Below are 23,477 nucleotides of genomic sequence, written 5' to 3'. Positions count from 1 at the left end.
GCATTAAATACCTGAACTCATTCTCAACGTTCAAATGTTATTCGCTTAACCGAATCCCCCTTTCGACGCATACTGTTTTTCTTAAAAATTCGATGATAACTGTATTTTTTAACTCAAATCTTTTATACCAACGATTATCGAGGAGCTCTGTAAATATTTGTAAGTGAAAAAGGTAAATGTACACGATTACTGTGATTGAGAGCATAAGAATTTAGACCCTGTTTACCTACTAAGAATCAGAATGAAAATCAATCCGAATCGGAATGTGAATGTTATTCCTTTCAATTTTCTGAAATCGGAATCAGAACTCCTATGATCATGTTTACTAAAACTGTCTGGAATCAGAATTAAAATCAGATATATGACAATTACTAGTACATCCCTGTCTTCTTTCTAGCTAATCACAAATACATTGTGGTGCTAAGTTTTTTAATTACAATAATAATTTATTTTATTACTATATTATTGATAGTAAATATTTTTTTACAACAACAATTTATTTAATATTAATATTAATAAATAATAAAAATAAAATTACATCCACTAAAATACTATTTTATTAGAACCATATCATTTAATATAAAATATTATTAAAATTTATTATAATAATGTTATAAATTTTATTATTATGATAAATAATAATAATGAATTATATTTTAAAAAATCTGATATTATTAATAACAAAATTAAATTAAATATTAAATATTTTATAATAATATCACATCACTCATAAAAGTGATATAAATTTTTACTAAAAGAAAAATTATTAGTAGTATAAATTAAAAAAGATTAAAAATATAAAACAATTAAATAAAAAGTTATGGGTCTCATTAATCATAAAATAGAAAGGGTAAAAGTAAAAAAGTATTTACATTAAGTGTGTCGGACACACGGAATAATGAATGAGAATAGGATTGATGATGATGTGGAGAGGAATGAGATTGCCTCCTAAAAAAGTAGGTGGGTCCCACTATTTGAACAATTTGGTAAACACCATCAAAGAGAATAAAAAAAAATGATTCTCATTCTCTTTAAGTAAACATGATTTTTTTCGATTTAATACTGACAAAATCTTGGAGTGCCAACTCCTTTTTGCAGGATCTTATCTTTGAGTGTTTTGGAAGATCTATTGTTTGTTATCTAAAATTTTTCGGTAAGAACAATTAGCACCATATGTGGGAACGAGAGTTCTCAAGTTTTATCACTAAGGAATCTATGATCGGAGTTTTTGCTACTGAATTATGGCAGATAATCAGTCTCAACAATCGAGTTTCACCAGCAGTCGCTCCCGCTCCTCCGTTCGCATGCCGGCACGGGGAAGGGGTCGGCTGCCACTCATGAGAAGAGGTGCGTAGCGAAGGAACCCATTACGACCTAACTCATCAAATATTGCACGACAGATGGGCTAAGAACTAACTGGTCTATGGGTAGAGTTAAATCAAGTTCGCACGGAATTAAGTGGTGTTGCTCACCTGCATGCGGAAATTGTAGAACTGACGATGGCCCAAATCCCCGCTGAGACTAGGGAGGTCCCAGAGCCATCAGCCCGAGTTACAGAATGGGATATCAAGGAAGATATGTCTATTGAGATCATGGTCATGATACTTCTCAGTGTTATGACCTGAAAAATCAGATTGAAATTTTAATTCGGCAAGGTCATTTGAAAAAGCACGTGGGGCGGAGGGATTCATGCTCCACGCAAGGGATAATGAAGTATGTCCGATCAGATAGAGATGACAAAGATCGGTCACCCTCGCCGAAGAAGAGAGATCAGAATGAGAAAAGATGTGCTGTAATAAACACAATTTTCGACGGGCCTAATGGGAGACAGTTTGGAAATAAGCGGAAAGCATTAATCCGAGAGGCACAACATGAGGTGAACACCTCATTTATTCGACCGGCAGTAGCAATAACTTTCATTGCAGAACATTCGAAAGGTGTTCATCTACCGCACAATGACGCTTTAATTATCTCCCCCTTGATTGACAACGTACGAGTGAAAAGAGTGTTGGTCGATGGGGGCGCTGCTACTAATATTTTATCTCTTTCAACCTATTTGGCTATGGGTTGGGAGATATCTCAACTAAACCAATGTCCAACACCATTGGTCGGGTTCTCAGGTGAGTTAGTAACAATAGAAGGTTGTACCTGGCTCCTAGTCCTGATTGGAGAAGGAGAGGATGAACTTTGAAAAATTGTTGAGTTCGTCGTGGTTGACGGGGCTTCTACTTACAATGCAATACTTAGGAGACCTTATATTCATGACTTGCAGGTCGTACCGTCTACCTACACCAAATGATGAAGTAAGTACACCACGAATAATGAGGTGGGAGTAGTGAGAGGAGAACAAAATGACTCTAAAGAGTGCTATGCAATGGCTCTAAAATGGCGCGGATATGTGCAATGATTGTCAGAGAGACCTCTACTGCGGCCACACAAACTAAAGAAAATACATATGATAGATCGGCAAAAGAAGGTTGGGCTACTCCAATATAAGAGCCAATAGAAGAGCTCGAATAAGTCCCACTCAAATCTTCCAAACAAGTGAGTATAAGTCAGGGCAAGACTACGAGCTTCGCTTAAGACCGATCTTATTAATTTTTTAGAAAACAATTCTGATGTATTTGCATGCTCACATGAGGACATGCCGGGTATTGACCTAAGTGTAATAGTCTATAGGCTAAACATTGATCCAGATTATAAATCGGTCAAGAAAAAGCGCCAACCTATGGATGCTGCGTGTAGTGCTGTAATTTCAGAGGAAGTTAACAAACTCCTCAAAGTTGAATTAATAAAGGAAGTTGATTACCCCGTGTGGCTTTCTAATGTAGTAATGGCTAAAATAGCTAATGGAAAATGGAGGATGTGTGTCGATTTTACTAACTTAAATAAAGCATGTCCAAAGGATAGTTTTTCGTTACCACAGATCGATCAATTAGGGGATGCGACTACATGGCATGTGTTATTAACATTCATGGATGCTTATTCCAGATATAATCAAATAAAAATACATACACTCAACCAGGAGCATACTGCATTCGTAACCGATTAAGGGCTTTATTGTTATAAAGTAATGCCCTTTGACTTGAAAAATGTTGGAGCAACATATCAGTGCTTAGTTAATATAATGTTTAATAAATAGATTGGCCGGAATATGGAAGTCTACGTCGATGATATGTTAATTAAAAGCAAAACATACGAACAACATATAACCGACCTCACAAAAGCTTTTGGGGTGTCACGACATTATAAGATGAAACTCAATCTCACTAAATGTACCTTCGGAGTTTCATCAGGAAAGTTCTTAGGATTTATGATCAACCAGAGAGGAATTAAAGTGAATCCTGATAAAATTAAGGCAGTTCTTGAAATGGAATCGACTAAAAAGTTAAAGCAATTCCAATGTCTAAATGGGCGAATCACCACCTTAAATCGCTTTGTTTCTCGATCTACTGACAAATGTCTGCCATTTTTTAAAATCCTTAGAACTAAAGGAAAGTTTGAATGGACAAAAGAATGTGAGAAAATGCTTCTTCAGTTAAAGGAGTATCTTGGAACCACTATGTTGTTATCAAAGCCAGAATCAGGTGATCATTTATATCTCTACTTATCAATTTCGGATACAACCAGTTAGTTCAGAATTAGATGGTGACGCGGCCGGGTCGTAGGGGATGCAGGGGAATACCGAGGCAAAGAGGTGCCGAATCCGGATTCCGAATCCTAGGCTTGGGGTGTCACAGAATGGTATCAGAGTGAAACCTCTCCCAGTAAGATGTGGTTCGGGGACGAACCAAAGTGAAAGCTGCTGGGCATGTAATGCCTGACTAGAATGAACCGATACCACATTTGAATGAGAGAGATCCTGGGACCATAGAATTAAAATATAAGATGAACCGCTTATTCATATTAATTTTATTTGAATCTCATTCAAATAATTTCTCTCATAATATATAGTTTTAATTTAGAATTAACTATATATTATAATGTATCAATATACATATAATCCCTTATGAAATTTGAACAGTTCAAATTCTTCCAAAACCTTGATCCTCGTTTTACCCGTTATGAGCTAGCAAGGGGACCTAATGGACCTACAGATCAGAAGCTCCAACGATGCAAGATTAATCGGTCAAACTCATTGACCGAGTTAATCAAGATTCGTTAACTACAGGTCATTCCACTAAAGACCAGCAGTTGCACTCTTCTCACTGCAGAATGTTTTCGTGTCCATGGATATACGACCATTAATGACGAGTCAATCCTTCACGAGTACTTGTAACTCAAGTTGGGTCAAATTACCATTTTACCCTTGAGTTACATCTTACTCCTTAAATATCACTGCTCCTCTAATGAACAACCTGGTTATGGTCCGACCAATAACCAGAAGTCCCTCTCGGGCCAATGAGAGGGTGGGGCCCCTTGTTCGAGTTGTCTGTAACCTTTACAGAGTGGGCCGTATCCATAGTGTTGCTAGGATAAGGTACCCAACCTTATCCATATATTATAGACCCTTTAGGTTATTACCGAGACATTATCCACTTGTATATCAGGGTATATCAAACATATACCTCGTATATCAGGGGTATATCAATTATATGTCCAGTATATCAAATATATACCCAGTACATATACTGTCCCGGTTACACTAAAATAACCTCGAATGTTTAGTTTATTGGATTTTGGACAATGCAATGCTATGAATTCAACAACAAATTTATTGAATAAACCTTTATTGAATATACATTTGTTTTTACACAACATACAAACTACGAGTTTAGGGTAACACACCCAATAGTTTTACCCCTGTAATTACCTATTGTTCCTTAAGTCCCACTGATCCTCTAATGAACAATGATTTGTAGTCCAACTACCAAATCAAAAAATCCTCTCAAATCTTTTGATGAGGGTGGCGCCAATTGTTCAAGACTTGGATTCAGCCATTAAGAGAACAACCTCTCTACTATCCCAAAATTGGGTAAAAGTGAATTCCTTTTTGCACCCTATGTCCCTAGCTATCTACTTGGTCTTACCCCTGAAATGGGAGGCTTATTGAACCAGCGAAGTTGAGTTGCTCTCACCCATGCAGATCTAAGGATAATCCCGAGTAAACAGAAGTTCATAGTTAGCTCAGGATTAAGATCGAGTTACCTAGGCCATCAGAGTCAAGATAGTCAGTTTCAGATAGTAAATAGTGTTATAAAGTAAAAGTGACTATCTCATATTCCGATCTTATGCAAACTCTTTACACAGGACGCCCCCACTTGTATGTCTTCACATGAACGAATTAGGATCACATCATTTGTACTAGCTACAAAGTGGGTCGCATCCATATTATCCCTAGAATAAAGTGCCCAACCTTATTCCTATACTATAGACCAGTTAGACTGTTAACTCAAACTTGATCCATATTTATGTCTCTACATAAAGGTTGAGTCTCATGTAACAGTCTAGGATCCTTAGTTTATTGGATTTAGATCTAGTAAGAACATTTTATTGGATCAATAACTACTTATTGATTATAACCTTCAATAACAACTTTATTGAATGATAAAAGTATATCTAGCATTTACAAACTATGAGTTTTTAGACATAAAACCCAACAGCCTCCATGTGGTCTTCTTCCAGTTCAAGATGACGTGAAACATCAGAAATGCACTTTCATGTGCTCCCAATTGATAGCAGCTTCAACATTTTGTTCATAAATCAGAAATGGTCAGCTTCTTTTAGCTCACTAATCATATTAGACATCTCTCTTATGTGTTATCTCATATTATAATTAGAGTTTTTTTTGTACGTATCAAACTTAATAGTAAGTTACCTAACTTTGGTGACAGAGGTCCCACCAAATTTCGACTTTAATGCTTCCCACATGTCATTGACAATGTCATAAGAGTGATACTCATGCATGAAATCGTTGTCTATGCTACTTAGCAACATAATGCGAGCAAATGAGATTTTCTTTTTCCATACTTCATAAGCTTCCCTGTCCCTCCTACATTGAGTAGTATTGCCCTTTTCAGGATTAGTTAACATATTGCTTAACACTTCTAGAATCTCTTAGTTGTCTAAATCTCATAATTATCCTCATTAAGCTTCTCATTTCTGTTCAATTCAACAATTATATTCTTAGAAGCAGATGTCATTTTCTTAGAATCTACAAGACATATTTTCACATCATATATTTACAATTTTCAAATTATGTGATAACAATTATATTATTCAACATCGAGTCAAAAACTTTCACTAAGTTTCCAAATCATTATTTATGTTTAAACAAAATAATTATTGACAAATTCATCACATTGTAAAATAAACAAATACTTTCTCAAAAAAGTATAAAATAATAATGAAACACAATCATCATTTGAACACCCAGATTCAAATACCAAACAATGGGCACTATACTTCGCTGAATATATACCAATGTAGGCAAATATATACATATGACATGTACATGAAACACTTACAATTCAATCATACGAACAGGAAATGAATTTTTAAAACATTCATAAAGAACTTTTAGAATTTTATGGTTGCAAACAACTACTTGAAACATATGTATTTAATTTCAGAAGACACTAAACATGCACAATTTGTAAACACTTTTTCCTAAAATTCAAGACTTATCACACCCCCAAACTTGAAACTTTGCTTGTCCCCAAGCAAGAACAACAACAACCAAATCAATAATAAGCATGCAAAATTCAAGAATAAACCAAACATCAAGCAGAGCTGAGTAATTTGCTCATATGGTGTCTCAGGAGGAACGTCAAAGCTCTAATCCCTACTACTTTTCTCAAGCAAAATCATCATAAGGCCACCTTTGTTTAAAAGATAAAAGCTTTTCAAAATCTTCTATTGTCTCACTCAAAAAACTTTTTCAAATCCAGTAGAGACTATGCACACTCCCCTTAATGAAAATTTTCTAGCACAAAAATGACTCGAAAATAGGACAGTCACTCAAGGGATTCTCTAGGCTGGCAACCAATCCGAGCTTGTCATTAGTGAGTTGCACAAAGTCAAACTAGATCAAAGTTGCTACCATAAAATTACGAGTATCCCTAAGTGAGACTTTTTTCGCAAATAGAGTGGGAACTGAGTTAAGGCAAGCTTCCTTACTTTTATTCTCTCATTAAGTTCTCTTGCCACATATTTTTTTTCCTTTCACGCTTTTGTCTTTCCACTCTTATTTTCATTTTGCTTTTCTTTGCAAAATTTTCTATCACTTTTTCATTTTCACAAAAAAATTTTCTTGTTTTTCCACACTTTTTCTTACCTCTCTTATTTTTTGGCTCACTGCAATCTATTAGGCTTGCTTACGCGACTCCCCCAAACTTGAAGGAGACAGTGTCCTCACTGGTTTTAAGTGCGAAAAATTTTTGGTGATGCGTAAAAATTTTTTACCACTAAAGGACAAGGATCCTCTTAAAAGATCTAAAAAGTTTAAAGGTTAAAACAAAAGAAGCAGAAATGAGTTTATCTTAAAACAACGTGGCAAATGAGTCATAGCTTGATCTAAATAGTAGAAAACAAAGCTCGTACATATTCCTAATTATCGTCATCGACATGAGAAAAGAACAAGAACCTACCCAAAGATGGTAAATCCAAGACTTTTCATGCTTAAAATTAATTAGACAATTGTGCATTCACTTGAAGATTCACGAAAACAAAAATCTGGCAGCAAGTTTTATTATTTCTATGCATGTCAATGCTAGCCCGGAGCAACACATCATAATATCCACAACTTGATAGCATGCTTTCAAAAGACAAAATCAACTAACTACCTAAGTCCTAACATGCGCATCTACTAATTTATTAACAGAAATAGAACATGCACTGAATTAAATAATACTGTAAGTCACAAAAAAACTCCCTGAATCATTTTCTTCATTGTTTGTAACATCACGATGTGGTTGAAGATGGTGGAAAGTAGACATGGTTGTGTCGTCTAGCACCAAGGCAAGTTCTTAGCAAAATTTCCTCTTTTCATCTTAACCTCTCACATTTAAGCATGTTATTGTTCCTGCAAAATTATTCAAACTAAATAATCAAATTTAAAAAAAAAAAACAAACAATGCGTGAATAAAGAAAGAAAAATAAAATAAATAAAATACAAGACAAATCCCTCTTTTAGTTCTCAAAACCAAGGCGAGGGTCGCTTATTCGCTGAAATCCCCTCCCTATAACGGTGGTTCTATTTTTAAAGGCTGAATTGACTTTCTCTTTTCTTTCTTCAAAGCAGTTGTCGCTATGATGCCTTCCTTTTCTGCTTCTTCTAACTCTGCCTCTATTTCTGCATTTAACAAATCATCTTACTCATAACAAGTAATTTCCTTATCAATGCTAATTACTGCACACTCTTCCATATCGTCCGGATATTTCATTGCATCCAGCATATTGAATGTCACCTTCTGATCATCAACGCGCATCGTGAGTTCTCCCTTTTTAACGTCAATTAGAGTTTCTCCTGTAGCTAGGAATGGGCGTCTGAGAATGATAGGCACATCCTTGTCAGCTTCACAATCTAAAATAATAAAGTCAGCTAGAAAAATAAATTTATCAACCTTTACTAGGGCATCTTCTATTTTTCCTTCTGGTTTGGTGATTGATCTATCTGCTAACTGGAGTGTGACGGTGGTAGGACTAGCTTTCCCTATTTCTAATTTCTTACAAATGGACAAAGGCATGAGATTTATGCTAGCCCCTAAATCACATAGTGCTCTCCCTACATCTTTACCTCCTATTAAACAAGGGATTGTAAAGCTGCCAGGATCTTTAAGCTTAGGGGGCATTTTGCTCTTAAAAACATTACTACTACATTCTGTCAAAGCTACCATCTCATACTCTCCTAACTTTTTCTTCCTAGTTATTATGTCTTTTAAGAACTTTGCATAAGTAGGCATTTGCTCAAGAGCTTCAACAAAGGGTATGTTAATGTGCAGTTGTTTCAAGATGTCTAGGAACTTATGAAAATTATTATCCTGATTTTTCCTTACTAAACGTTGGGGGAAGGAAGGAGAAGGTCTAGAGTTACTTACCTGTGGGGCAACCAGTACACTTACCTCTGGTTCTACTATTTTTTCAGGTACGGCCTGTGTGTCTTTCTCTCTCGAAGGGCTAAGGGAAGATTCATCTGGCATTCGAGGCCCTTCATATGTTAGTCCACTCCTTGTTGCAATGGAGTTGCAATGCTCTTTTCCTATTCTTCTTGGCTCTTATGTACTACTCGGTAATGAACCCTGGGGTCTTGTCCTTACCTCATTCGCAAGTTGTCCCAATTGCATCTCTAAATTTCTTATCGTAACGTCATTTCTGCCCATGTAATCCTTCACATCCTTCATGTCCTTCATGGTAGCATCAGTCCTAGTCATTAATTCCTTCATTGTGGCATCGTTCTTGGTTATGAATTCCTTCATTAAAATCTCCATGTCACTCAAGTTTTGTTGTGCCGGCTGTACATAATTTTTATGTTGGTTGTATTACTGTGGAGTTGGTGGAAAAGCCGGTGAATTTGGAAATCCAGGTGGGGTATAAGCTTGCTTGTACTGTTGATTCTGTCCCGTACCACTGGAACTTCCTTGTCCACTCCATGAGAAATTAGGATGCTGCTTCCATCCCGGATTGTATGTGTTCGAATAAGGATTGAATTTTTGTTGATTCATTTGATCTACATAAGACATAGAAGAAGGGTTAGAAGGGCAATTTTCAGATGGATGTAGATCTCCACAATAATGACAAGTAGATTCAGCTATTTGGTAAATAGGAGAAGGATTGGTTGTTGCTGGGGCTGATGCGACAGCTGCATTGTTCTTGTCCATGTTCTTCAACATTTGAGTGATGGTGTCAATTTGTTTTTGCATAGACGTCATATTATCTAAGGCTAGCACGCCTGCTGGATCTGCTCGTTTTGATTGGGTCCTTGATTTCTCCGAGCACCATTGATCATTGTGTTCAGATAGCTGGTCCAAAATCTCCACTATCTCGTTGAAAGATTTTGATGTAAATTTCCCATTTTCGGCCCCATTAAGCATCATCTTAGTCGGTATATCGCAACCTCTAAAGAAATGTTCAATTTGTACGCACGCTGGGATTCCAATATTTGGACAATTCCTTATTAGATCTTTGAAACGTTCCCAAGCAACGTTTACCGCCTCATTCTCCTTTTGTCTGAATGAGATAATCTCTTCCCGAACATCTGCATTCCTTGTCGGTGGGAAGTACTTAACAAGAAATTTATCCACCATATCGCTTCATGTGATAATGGTGTCTGACGGGAAGGCGTTCAGCCATGCTGTTGCTTGGCCTGAAAGAGAAAAAGGGAATAATGTGAGTCTTAATGCATCATCAGAGATTCCAGGTAATCTAAAAGTGTTAGCAACTTTAATAAAAGATTTAAGGTGAGAGTGTGGATCTTCATGTTCAAGCCCCTCAAACTGGCCAATAGTGTTTAACATTTGAAGCATCATTGGCTTAAATTCAAATTGGGCATCTGCTGGAAGTGGATTCATAACGCTAGAGTTCAGGTCCTCTAATATTGTGGCTGCATAATCTCGCATTGCACGGCCTCTTTGGTCAGCCACGTGAATTGGGTTCGGCACTACATTTTCTGCCATTTTGTTGAAGTGCTCACGTTATTTCTCTTTTTGGATTTTTGCTTGCTGTTTTTTCAGTCTCTGTTCACGTCTTAACCTCTTGCAGGTTTTCTCGATCTCTAGATCGTAAGGTAACAAATATGAATTTGCGCTCATACACTGATACTCACTTTTGAGGTTGGATAGGGGGATATTTTCAGAACAGAAATGGTGGAGTGATTGCACAAAAAAACAATTCACAAAGAATAAATTAAAATGAAAATAAAGTCCCCGGCAACGGCGCCAAAAACTTGTTGCGCCTCTGCTTAATAGCAAGAGGGACGAGTGCAAGTGCACACTGTCACAAGTAATAATCTGGAACTATTCCAAGTTCGTCTCCACAGGGACTAGTTTTCTTTTAAAATTGATTTTGTAAACTGCTTGAATGAGCAATCGAGTTTGGGAAAAAAAATCGGTTGGTTTAAATACACATTTTATAATTTAATGAAATAGAATTTTGAAACCAACCCTCATACTACTGACTAGTTCGAAGAGAAATGAATTACACCTATCAGAATCTCACACTAAATTTACTCTCTAATTGCAAACTAGTTCAACTCCTATTCCATACTGCTTTTAGTTTGTTTAGAAGATTAGACTAGTATTTAAAACATGTCTGTAAAATACTAGAAGAATCCTAAGTAATTAAAACTCCAACTTACGTTTAATGGGTAAGAGAGCCTATGTCTAGGATCTTGTTTAAGTTCTTATGTCTAAGTAACTTTCCATTTTATCTTGATGAACTCCGTTGACTCTAACCTTTTCAGAATTAAACTCAACTGTTGTGATTTAAACAAGTGGCCAGCAAGTAAAATCAACTAGATTAATTAACTCAATCAAGATAAGCAATTTGAGCGTAAACGCCGTGCTATCTGATAGATGTAATTAAAATGATGGGAACTAAGTCATTCGTAAGAGGGTTGGAAAAGCAAATTAGCTACTCATAGAAACATGAAAAATAGAAATAATAAGAAGTGGATTGAAATAAAATGTCATATTAAGTTTAAGAAGTAATTACAATAGCTAAATTAAAATCGAGAACCAAAATCTAAAGAAAATGATAACAACAAAATGGGATTGCAATAAAAATAATTCCAAGAATGTTGAACACAATTAAAGACATAACAAATTATCAAAGCGTAAATTCTAGAGAGAAAGCAAGTTGGAATTTAAATGTCAAGTGAGCTCCCCTTTGAAGCTTGATGGAACTTGGTATTTATAAGCTAAACCTTGCAAGTTGGTGGAGAAAATCTTGGGTATTTGAGTGGAGGAGCTACAATGGGGCTTTAACAGCATTTGGTTGCACGGATCAAGGGATGGGTTGAGATTTCTTCCAACTGCCCGGTCAACAAAAGCCCTTATTTGTAGGTGGAGAATGCACCAGAAGCATTGCTGAAGTTTCTGGAGTGTTGGCGATGCGCCAGACGTATCGCTGCTAGCTTTAAGATAGCCTCTGTGTCATCTGCAGCAGGTGCATTGCTGCTTTTTCCTTCCTTTTTCCTATAAAACATATATATTTCCTCATAATTCCATCTATTTATCCAAAACCAAGTGTACAAGTCTTTCCTAAGAAATAGTCTCATTTATACCTGATTCAATGCATGAAACATATGTATTTAATTTCAGAAGACACTAAACATGCACAATTTGTAAACACTTTTTCCTAAAATTCAAGACTTATCACTACTCCACGTTTGTTTCGGTTGAGATGGATCCTTTCTCCATAGACTGAAGCCTTATGCTTTTCTAAAGTAGCTTGTATACTGAGCTCGTACACAAAAGCTTTGGTCATAATTTCATAAAGGTTATCACCACTGTGTCGATTCCAAAAATTATCTAAGTTCTTAAAGCACTCAAAAGACAAGAGTGATTTTAAAACACTCAGTCTTCAATCATCTTGCAACAAAACTTTTTTCCCAAATAATCATATGAAGCTGACTATTTACTTGGATTATATACTGGAATAAGTATATCAAATCCAATTCATGACTCGGTTATAAATTTATAAGGGATAAACTTTCTATTGTCTTATTCATTTTAGCCTCTGAGCTCTTATCCTAATATTTTGGTGTCCTTATCATGTTTACCATATTTTCAATAACAAATACAGAAAAATAAATCAAGAAGTGATTTTGACATAGGAAGATTGAGACAAAATAGCAAAGAAATAAAATAGAATAAAAACAAGACCAGTCTTCAAGTATTTAAACAGAACACTTGAAATTCAATGAGGGTAAATGAAAGGGTGGTTAGGAGTCATTCTTGTTTTTTTCTAGAATGTTCGGATGATCAAACCCTTCATTTGTGGGTTAATTGTTCCTTAATTCAAATCTAATTTGAATTTGGATTTAAATCATTAATCAACCTGTTTATGCAAGGATATGCACAACAGTGTGTTCCCGATTGTAGCTCGAACTCGGCCTCCGGACCGACCTGAACACTTGGGCGGACCTGCACAAAAAGGTGAGCACTCCGACGATCAAGTCAGTATAGGTCGGATTCCAAGTTTAATTCGAGGCCAGAAATCGTCGTACCTGATCGGGGAGTGAGGTCCTCTACTTATGGGTGGTAGTCCCGCTAATCTCGCGACGGTTACATTCGGTAATCTCGGGACCGTCGGTTACACCCGGTAATCTCGGGACCGACGGTTACGCCCGATAATCACGCCGCAGACAGTTGCTCACATCAGCCCCTACCGAGCTCCCCGGTAGGTCAGACTTGGGCCAGGTTCACCTCGGCCCTCATACTTAGCATTTGTCGACGTTAGTGGCGGCCATCTCGGCTATCCGAACTGGGCATGACTAATGAGCAATCTTGGAGCACCAATAGGGGTCCTCCACGCGTCCAGGATATTCCCTTCCCCAAACACAACCCTAGGGATAATATCATTGTAAATAGCATATTTTTGTTTTTGGAGGAGTTTTAATCTTCCAAAAGCTTTTTCATCTCTGTCTCTAGTATTTCTTTGAGGAGGTTGAAAAGGTGATAAGGGCTTTTCACACTGAACAAACCATTCTTGTTTAAATTCCAAATAATCTAATCTTCTTTGTTTTGACTAGGGATGGTAATTTGTAGAATAGTTTCTACATCCTCATCACAAAAATGTCTTCTAATACGCTCCTCATTTCTAGTACCCTAGTAAATTCACTCGAAATCCAATCACCACTTTTAATCGTTACCATGAACCCATTCCCAATCCTTCACATATTGTAGCCTTTATTGAAAAGTTCCTTGACCAAAATAATGCTTCACCAAACAAAAGAGGGATTAGATCCAAGCTCCGCTTTCATAAGTTCCTATGTTTGAAATATTTGCCTCTCGTGATCTTCGTAGGGAGGCCGTATAACATATTAATCTATAATGAGGGAGAGAGTGAGATTTTCATTGATGATGTATTGATGTAGTAAATAGTTTTTTGTTTCTTTGGTACAACAAGTGGGGAGATTCGAACTCATGATCTCTTGGTCAGAGACATGTGTCAATTATAACTGAGCTAAGTTTATATTTGCAATAATTTTGGTTTCATTTGGATACAAAAGGAAAATTAATGATTTTTTATATCATTCAATTGAAAGATAGATGTTTCAATTTTGATCATATCGGAGTTCCTTCTAGCCATCGACTATAGAAATCGAATGCCTCTTTGGGCTTGTACTCAGGTACAGTGTGTCCCGCTCCCTGTCAAATATAAATAAAAGGAAATTTTTTAATAAAAAGAAAACTAATATAAGACTCACAAAATTTGACAAATTTTAGACCATAATTTTGAAAATAATACATACCTTTATGGTGATGAAAGTGAGATTGTACTCATATCCTTGTAAATACCTTGAAGAGTAGAAAGAGGAAGAATGCTTGATTTGTAAGTGAAAATAATATTTTTAAAATCCTATTTTATTCCCTAAACTATCCCACACGTTTTATTTTAGTAGTCTCTCATCTTTAAATATTCTCTCTTCTTCTATAAATTATGCCACTTAGTCTTTCCTCTCAATTTTCTATCAATCATTTATAACATAAAACTAAAACTTTGACTCTGGTTGCATACGCCAACCTGAGTAATAGTTTAACAGCTTCAAATTACCTATTTTCAATCTAAAGATCGTGAATTCGAATCTTCATCCCTACATATTGACCAACATTGTAATTTATGCAAAGTTCAAAGGCTAAAATTAAAATATTTAAAATTTATAGACAATAAAAAATAACCCAAGAAGTAGAAAATATGATTTAAAGTTTTTTTTTTTTTTTGTTAAAAGAAAATGAATTTATGATGCATAAAAAATACATAATTAATTACCCAGCAACTTGGGCATTGGAGAGCCATGGCCTCCATTCATCAACAATTTTGTATCCAAGTGAAGAAGTCCAAGCTTGGCTTCCAGTGTATGGCACACACATGTCATGGTCTCCACTGTTTTTCATTATAAAGGAGAATGAAAAGAAAATAATAATAATAATAAATAAATAAAAGAAGAAAATTTTAAATAATAATTATAATACAAAACATTCTTAAAAATTATGTTACAAGAGATAATTAAGTTCTTCTCTTGTGTTTAATAGGTCAAATGAATAATAAGTTCCTAAAATTTCAATGTTATGTTTTATATTTATTGAGTTGCGACGGTTGAAAGTTCAAAGACGTAGACATTTTTTAAATTTTAGAGACTTATTAAATACTTAGGAAAATTTAGGGATTAAACCGGTAATTTAAGCAAATTTTTTAACCAATAAAAGTGTTTATGTATCCATGGAATGCAATTTTTAATTGCAAGTTACAAAAGTATTCAGTTTTGTCATTTTTGCAAGTTTGATAATTTAAGTTTTACACTAAAAAATCTGTGGATACAAGAGTAACAGTCACTATACTTTAGAAGTGATTCGTGCAATTTGCTCAAAAAAATAAAATATAGAGATAAAATTGATAAAAATAAAGAGGTTTGAATTATATATTTTGATCTCTATCCTTTCAACTTTTGTTTATTTTAGCCTATCAGCACTCAAAATGTCTATTAAAAAGTGACCATTTTAGTCTTATTTGTAAAATTCTAACATAAATTTTATAAATTTATATACAATAGAGACACTTTTAATACAAATTTATAGTTACATTTCGAGAAATTTAATGATCAAAGTATCATGCTAAAACAGTGATAAAAATAAATGAGATAAAAATTAAAATAAAAGGGTTAAAATGGTCACGTTTTAAAGATATATAACCAAAATGAAAGTTTTAAAAGTATAAAATAGGACGAAAATAGTATTTAAACCAAATTAATATAAGAAAGGGAAGATGTTAATTTACCTGTAGATAAGGGCCCTGTATCCTTGAGAAGTAAGGTTTGTGTGATAAGGAATCATACTTCCAGCATTGTGAAAGTACGTTATTCTACGAGTACATAGCTCCCATGGACCTGCCACATTTTCCTGTTTTTTCTTTTTTTTTAATTAATTGATCAAAGAATTATTTTTATTTAAAAATTTTAGATTAAAATACTATTTTAGTATCTGTATTCTCAGTTTTTGTTTATTTACTTCAGTTATAGTTTCAATTTTACTTCATTTTAGTCATTGTAATTTTAAAATATTTGTTTTGGTACGTGTACTTTAAAAAATTTACTATTTTGGTCCCTATTTGTAAAATTGGAAACAATTTAATTAATACAAAATCTTGTTGTATTTATTGAGTGTAGTGTGAGATTGTGATAGAAAAATAATGAGATAAAAATAAAATTAATTGAGCAAAACGAATATTTTGAAAGTATAGAGATACTAAAATGAATCAAAGTTGAAAATATACAGACCAAAATAAACCAAAACAGACCAAAGTTGAAAATATAGGAATCAAAATTTTATTTAATTATGGGGTTATAAAGAAATACCGGCTCGGCGTGAATTGCCGCTCTCACAGATTCATCGTTCAACCACGTCGTTGCAACTTCATCATTCTGCTTTCGTAAAAAAATATTAAGCAAAAACAGTTAGATTGTCAAACTTTAAATATTTAATTAAGATAAAATATTAAGAAAAACGTTTAAATTAATCAATGATTATTATAACCAGGACTCGTTGTCTAGACTGAGCAACACAATGACCAACATAAAATTTGAACACAAGAATAGTAATAGTGGTGATACGACAGGATTTCTATAACTTTGTCAAGACATCATCCTATGGGACCCAATTAAATAATATGAACCATAATAAAACTATTCAAAGGAGGGAGACTATCTTTTTTATTTAGAGAAGGAGACTAAATTAAAACCGTATGAAGTAATTAGAGAATTTAACCAAATAATATATACTTACAAAAAAAAAATTTTGAATGAAGATGGGGTATAAAAATAATATCACATTAAAAAGTATATGATAATAAAAGAATGTTAACTCATAAAAATATGATCTCTAAATTTTTTATAGTTGTATCTATTTAGTATCGTTTTTTAAAATATATTTCAATTATTTGCACGATTTTGATTCCAATAAGTTATTGTTGTTAATAATATTATTACTAAAATATTAACTTGACACATGATTAGATTAGACTAATAAGTTTCAACCGGGCATGACAACATATGACATAAATGATAATAAAACAAGAATAAGAGCATATACTAAAAAAATTAAAGGGCTTATTTATTTAATTACTTCACCAAATTGTTTTAGTCTCTTATTTTATCTACCGGGCACACTTATTACGTCACGTCATGTGATGTTAAATTATCACTTATTATTTTAATTAATTTATGTCACATCAACATTAAATTAATTATATTTAACCACGATATAATATATTAGAATTAAAATTGAATTTTTAAGGATGTAATAAAAAGTTTAAAAGTTTCAAAACTAAATAGATACTACCATTGAAGTTTAATAGCTAAATTTGTAATTTAACATGGAGAAAGATTGAGAAACATGTAGTAAAATGGTGAGAATGAACTAACCATACACGGGACATGGGATTTGGTGTCACTCTCAATAAGTTCAGACCAAGATGGGACAATGCCATCACGCACTGGTGCCCTAAACGGCCAAGCACGACCAAACATCCGCTTCCTGACAGCCAAAGACTTCTTCGTTTGTCCGAGTTGCTGAAAACTCGATGGTAAATTTGTGTTTGTCTTGTTGGCTTTGTTCGCATTTGGTTCATGAAAGCATGGTTCCAAGATGTCGTATATGTTTAAGTCATCCAGAACCTAACATCTCCATTCATACTTTATTAGAATGATTTCAAAATTCTTAAAAAATTTAAGACCGTGGTTAATAATAGAAACTTGTTTATGAATGAGAAAATAAATCTCTCTCCATCATTTCATTATTTCATATGGGAGAAAATTAAAAAATATAAAAGATAATTTAAAGAACAAAGGAAAAAAATTCACCTCCTCAACTCGATCAAGCTTTTTAGAGCAGTCGCTAGTTTGAGGGCGGTAGTAATTGCCACTGCATGAAGCTTCGGCTTCCTACAATCAAGTATTAACATGTCAAACATTTTTATCGACAATTTATATTTTCATAAATTTGATATCAATATATAAGATGAATTGAGATGAAAAATGTTGACAAAAATATTTAAAAAAAATCAACAAAAAATATCGCTAGACATACTTTTAATATTAATAAATTTTAACTTGTTTAAAAAAATAAAATGTTTGTTTGTTATTTTAAATTTTTATTATGAATTTTTTATCTTTATAGTTTTTTAGAAATATCAATTAAAATTGAGATTGGGACGCTCCATCACCATTTAAAGCTTGCCTACAATGCCATACATTTATTTTATTTTTTTCTCTAAATTTTCATTTTATTTTTCAATATTTATGCTTTTAAATACATTTTCTCTTATTATCGAGCTTTACACAAATATACATTTTGATTAGTTACAATTAAAATTTGATAATACATCAATAGAGAAACAACCCCCTAGACTTATATTCTAAAATAGCTTAAATTATAAATTGTAGATCAACTTAATCTTTCAAATTTTAAAATGTTTTTGATTACACCCTTAAATTTAAATTATCTTAATTTTGATCCCTATCATTAACACTGATTAACGAAACGTCCAACTCGATTAACTTAAAAGCATTAAATTATCCTTTACCTTGCCATTAACATGAACTAAACCATAGTAGACTTTGAATACACTCATGATCTTTGGTCCTTGTCATTGAACCGATCGATGAATGCTCGACTTGAATATCTTAGACCCTTTCTTAATGGTGAAGACAAATAACATATACTTAAAAATAAGTTTATAGCTCAAAATCTAAAAACATATCAATGCAACTTTCTAAAGTTTAGAGACTAACAGACGACGATGCCACATAAACAAAAATATATAAGTTGACATTTAAAAGACATATTATATACGATATCGAGTTAAGAAATTATTACCCGAAAGATAGCGTCCGAGATGAGGGCCATTCCATGTGCAAAGGGGACGAGAGCATTGCCATCAAACTTTTGGTCAGTCACACCATTCCCCACCATGTAACCCTATTAATTAATTTGCATTGACACCAAAAAGTTTATTTAATAATTTCTCATACTTTACATTTTATTTCAAAAAAACAAAATTAACAACATACCTTAAAATTTATTACTGGTACAGCCCCAACTTTTAGCCCTACATCCATTAATAAATAATTATAAGATATCACTATTTCACAATTTTCCAATAAAGGCCTAGAGACATGCATAAATACGTATACATATGATTTTTAATTTCAGTCTTAATATTTTAGTATTTTTATTTTTATTTTTAATGACCGTCTTAGATATAACTCAACTGATTAAGACACTAATAATATTTATTATGGGTCATAAATCCAACCTCCTATAAGAAAAACAACTGACAGTTTATTTATTTAAGGTTAAAATACTAGTTTGGTCACTCTACTTTTAGCTTTGGTTCATTTTGGTCCCTATACTTTCAAAATGTTTGTTTTGGTCCCAGTACTTTCAATTTTGGTTCATTTTAGTCCCAGTACTTTCAAAATATTCATTTTGGTCTCTGTACTTCTAAAAAGTGACCATTTTGGTCCCTTAATTTTATTCTTAATTTCATTTTTTTCTATCACAATTTCAACACGACACTAAAATCAATATATTTCTTAAAATGTAAACATTACTTTATACTAAAGAGTTTTTGTTATGTGTAAAATTTATGTTAAAATTTTACAAAGAATGACTAAAATGATCATTTTTCAAAAGTACAAGAACTAAAAGTAGAGAGACTAAAATGAACCAAAGTTTAAAATACACGACTAAAATGAACATTTTTAAAGTACGATGACTAAAATGAACTAAAGTTGAAAGTACAGGGATTAACGTAGTATTTTAACCTTTATTTAAATAGTAGGGATATGATATAGAGAGAATTTAAAGAAGAAAAAAAAGTTAAAAGATATTTGTTCTTTTACCTTTTCGACTAATTCAATGTTTTGCACGATGATTATATCGTATCTTCACTAAAGTTCACACAAATATATATTTTTTTAATGGTGCAAAATTTAATATTTTTTAAAATAATAACATAGTAATTTAAAATAAATAAATAATTACCTTTGACAACTTGAGAAGCAAGTGTAGGGATATAGATTCCAGCATAAGACTCCCCTGCTATGTAAAATGGATTTTGAAGGAACTCTGGAAAGGCCTTAAACCACTGCCTCAATTTCAATTTTTTTTACATAATTAAATATAAGAGAGAGAGAGAGAAAAAAGATAAAATATTATTTTATTATTTATTTTAAATGCATAATAAATATCAAAAAAAATAACTATAACATACCGTATTTGAAATTTTTAATTTTTAATTTTATATAAAATTTTTACTTATTTTATATAATTTTAGGTAATAAGAAATAAGAAATAATTACAAACATATTCTTTCTTTTTTTTTCATAGAAAAGATCATAAGCAAAACCAATTCCGTTCTATTTTTCTTAATCGTAAAAGAGGAAAGCAGCAACAATACAATAAACATGAAATGAGAAACAATAAACATGAAATAAGAACATTACAAAACAGACTCTAAATATCCTCGTAACCATACTCGGATCAAAAGATTTCAACATGACTTTATTAGTATTATTTTTTATTGAGTAGAGTAAAATAGATATTTAACCTAAACAAACCGATGACTCATAGAAAATATATTTTTCTAATTTCACTCTACTATTTCTTTATTCAATAGGAACTTGAATGAAAATTTAAAGTGAAATATTTGAAAAATGTGTTTTTTCTTCTTTTCTTTTCTTTTCTTTTTAATCTTTTTTGTGGTCAAAACGTTAAATAAAATGGAATTAATAATAAATAAAAATTAATTACTTTGAGAAGAAAAGTGTGGGTATCAGAAGCAGTTTGTAGATCTCCAGTTATGTAATTTGCCTCGTTTGGTGAGTAGGATAAGCCAACACCAGCAGGAGAATCCAAATATATAATATTTGAAACCTGCAAAAATAATATTCATACCAAAATACCAAATTAAATATTTTACAAAGTTTAGTAAGAAAAGGCAAATGAAATTGTGGAGAAAAAAAAATTAAAATAACTACCACTTAGAATCAGCCTTTAAATATTATTTTCGTCCATGTACTTTCTACTTTGGTTTATTTTAGTTTATATACTTTCAAAACATCTATTTTCATTTCAATATTTTTGTAACTTAGTTTTTGTAATTTTAAAACATTTATTGATCCTGCACACTAGTGAATCTATTCATTTTCATTGTTATCTCATTTGTTTCAATAATAATTCTCGCATAACACACTCTATGTATTAAATTTCTTGAAATGTAGCTATAAATTTGTATTAAAAGGTTTCTATCGTACATAAAATTTTACAATCAAAGACCAAATTGATCATTTTTTAAACAGGGAGCGGAACATTTGTTTTGAAATTACAATGACTAAAATGAACAAAAGTTGAAAATATCAAAATTACAGGAACCAAAATAGTATTTAAATCGTAATTTTTTAGAGTTATATTTAATAGTATATTTTTCTTTACTTCTTTGTTAACCATATAATTAGTTTAATTTCATTTAAATTCTTAGGAAGTTTAACCAACATTATAATAAAAGCACTTTTACAAAGTGAAACAAAAAACAAAGATATTCACAATAAATAATTATAAATTATTTTTAGAAAATAACAAATTAAACAAACTATTGGTATGAGACAAAGAAATAATTATTAAAAAAAAAAAGAATTATTATTATTTTGGTGTCACCTTGGACCAGCTGTAGGGATTGAGATGTAGGGTGGGGAGAGTTCCCTTTGGATTTCCTTCTTCAAAATTGAAAGGTCCTGCAGATATTTTTTTTATATTAAATTATAATTTATACTCTTAACTTTTAAGATGAATTGTTATATCTTTGATTAAAGAAAAATGAAATAAATGAATAAGTTATTTATAAATGTGACAAATGAAACTTAATACATAACTCTTTGTTTTAAATGACGTGAGAGATTAATTGGCTACGATTAGAAACAATATACATGAATTTTAGCCGACTTCTAGTCTAGAGATACTATTTTGAAAAGTAAAAAAAAAAATGTTTCGAAAAGAAGGACAAGTTGTAGAGACCAAAATGAAATGAACTTCAAATTTATTTTAGTGTTCGTTCAGTCCAGCTAATTCTCTTAATTTTTTTTATTATACTAAACTCATGAATCATGTAATTAATACGCTATTTAAAATATTTTTGTTCGAGATATATATCTTAGTCAGTTAACTATGATTAATTAGGCAATAAGAATTCTACCATTCACCACTCAATTTTTTTTTAGGTAGGAGAGAGCAACGTAGGGAGAGGAAAAAAAAATTCTTTTACTTTTTCGAATTAATAAATACCTGTCACTTTGGTGAGAATTTCCTACTATCTAGTGTAGGAAGTATTAAAAAAAAATAAAGATTCACTATATAGTAAATAATATATTAAAAAGGTACATTTTTAAGTTAAAAAAATTAGAAAATAAAAATTTGTAAAGTAATTTATTATTTTCAACCAACCATCAACTTTATATAAATATTTACCAATTTTTGTCTATCGTACAAAAGCTGATAAATACAATTAAAAAAAAAAGAGATTAAAAAATGGGATCGAACTCGAAGTCAAAGGCAAAGGAATTCATTTCCTATCCCCCATGACCCTAACTAATTAAAAAAAGATGTTTTTGTTCTACCCTTTCGATAATTATACATATTTTTAAGATTTTAGTTTTACTTCCAAAACATTTATTTTACTATCTCTTTATAATATAAATACAGGTATTTTAACAATAAATAATTAAAAATTGAGGTTTTAAAAGACATAATTGTTTTATTAAGATAAAAAAAAAATTGAGAGAGGAGAGAGAAAAGGTACCGTGTTCATAGACGAAGGCGTCGAAGCTGGAGCAGCCAGGGCCGCCGTTGAGCCAGAGAACCACCGGATCCTCCGCCGGAGACCGTTCCGATGCCACGAAGTAATAAAAAAGCTTCTTCCCTGTCGAATTCTCATCTAAATTTATGTACCTATGGACAAATCCCATCACTCTAAAAGCTCAGACAAAGAAAAAAAGCCCTAAAAAAAAGAGAACAAATTCAGAGGACAGAGAGAGACCCAGAATGGTGGTTCGAGGGAAAATTGGCAGTGAAACCAGGCAGTTTGGTGATGAGAGAACCTTGGGGAGCTGCTCCAATGGCTGCCAAATTCACAACTATCAACAAATAGCGGAGGAATGAGCTCCTCCACTTCAACAATGCTGATTCTGATTTCCCCATTTTTCGATCTCTCTATTTTCTTTCCTTCTTCCTCAACCTATACCATATATATATTACCTTTTTTTTTTT

The 23,477-nt window shown here is 32.6% G+C and overlaps 3 protein-coding genes across 5 annotated transcripts; 1 reads left to right on the top strand and 2 right to left on the bottom strand.

Moving 5' to 3' along the window:
• Positions 1-1,708: 1,708 nt before the first annotated feature.
• On the top strand, positions 1,709-2,307 carry LOC111018264 (uncharacterized). The gene is made up of 2 exons (XM_022294288.1): positions 1,709-2,120; positions 2,273-2,307. Exons 1-2 carry the CDS (start codon positions 1,709-1,711, stop codon positions 2,305-2,307), a joined length of 447 nt encoding a protein of 148 aa, XP_022149980.1.
• Positions 2,308-8,312: 6,005 nt separating this feature from the next.
• On the bottom strand, positions 8,313-9,428 carry LOC148210694 (uncharacterized). Its single transcript, XM_088125153.1, has 2 exons — positions 9,258-9,428; positions 8,313-9,038 (listed from the first exon to the last, which is right to left on the bottom strand). The coding sequence occupies exons 1-2, from the start codon at positions 9,426-9,428 to the stop codon at positions 8,313-8,315; spliced, it is 897 nt and encodes a 298-aa protein (XP_087981279.1).
• Positions 9,429-13,987: 4,559 nt separating this feature from the next.
• Positions 13,988-23,477, bottom strand: LOC111018253 (serine carboxypeptidase 1). Of its 3 annotated transcripts, XR_015791894.1 has the most exons (15): positions 23,248-23,472; positions 23,011-23,159; positions 21,873-21,949; positions 20,970-21,092; positions 20,202-20,304; positions 19,226-19,263; positions 19,032-19,133; positions 18,017-18,097; positions 17,579-17,830; positions 16,514-16,579; positions 15,937-16,058; positions 14,932-15,045; positions 14,716-14,755; positions 14,414-14,459; positions 14,171-14,309 (listed from the first exon to the last, which is right to left on the bottom strand). XR_015791894.1 is itself a non-coding variant. In XM_022294269.2 (14 exons), exons 1-14 carry the CDS (start codon positions 23,406-23,408, stop codon positions 14,226-14,228), a joined length of 1,509 nt encoding a protein of 502 aa, XP_022149961.1. In that variant the 5' UTR covers positions 23,409-23,477; the 3' UTR covers positions 13,988-14,225. The 3 variants fall into 3 exon arrangements, 2 of the variants coding, with proteins under 2 accessions (XP_022149961.1, XP_022149960.1); XM_022294269.2 differs by lacking the exon at positions 14,716-14,755 and having other exon boundaries at positions 13,988-14,309; positions 20,202-20,295; positions 23,248-23,477; XM_022294268.2 differs by lacking the exon at positions 14,716-14,755 and having other exon boundaries at positions 13,988-14,309; positions 23,248-23,470.

Source organism: Momordica charantia (genome assembly GCF_013281855.1).
Source record: "Momordica charantia cultivar OHB3-1 chromosome 6 unlocalized genomic scaffold, Mcharantia_2.0 BLBB01000006.1, whole genome shotgun sequence".
NCBI lineage: Eukaryota > Viridiplantae > Streptophyta > Magnoliopsida > Cucurbitales > Cucurbitaceae > Momordica > Momordica charantia.
The sequence above is the reverse complement of the archived record's forward strand: the minus strand, read 5'-3'. Positions and strand labels throughout refer to the sequence as shown.

Coding starts and splice junctions, on each gene's coding strand:
- LOC111018253 (XM_022294268.2), bottom strand. CDS start 23,408: ATGGGGAAATCAGAATCAGCATTGTTGAAGTGGAGGAGCTCATTCCTC. Junction 21,093..21,872: donor ATCCCTACAGCTGGTCCAAG/GTGACACCAAAA, acceptor TTATTTTTGCAG/GTTTCAAATATTATATATTT. Junction 15,046..15,936: donor TACAGGGCCCTTATCTACAG/GTAAATTAACAT, acceptor AATGAAAAACAG/TGGAGACCATGACATGTGTG.
- LOC148210694 (XM_088125153.1), bottom strand. CDS start 9,428: ATGGAGATTTTAATGAAGGAATTCATAACCAAGAACGATGCCACAATG. Junction 9,039..9,257: donor TGGGACAACTTGCGAATGAG/GTAAGGACAAGA, acceptor GTTGCCCCACAG/GTAAGTAACTCTAGACCTTC.
- LOC111018264 (XM_022294288.1), top strand. CDS start 1,709: ATGAAGTATGTCCGATCAGATAGAGATGACAAAGATCGGTCACCCTCG. Junction 2,121..2,272: donor ACCATTGGTCGGGTTCTCAG/GTGAGTTAGTAA, acceptor CATGACTTGCAG/GTCGTACCGTCTACCTACAC.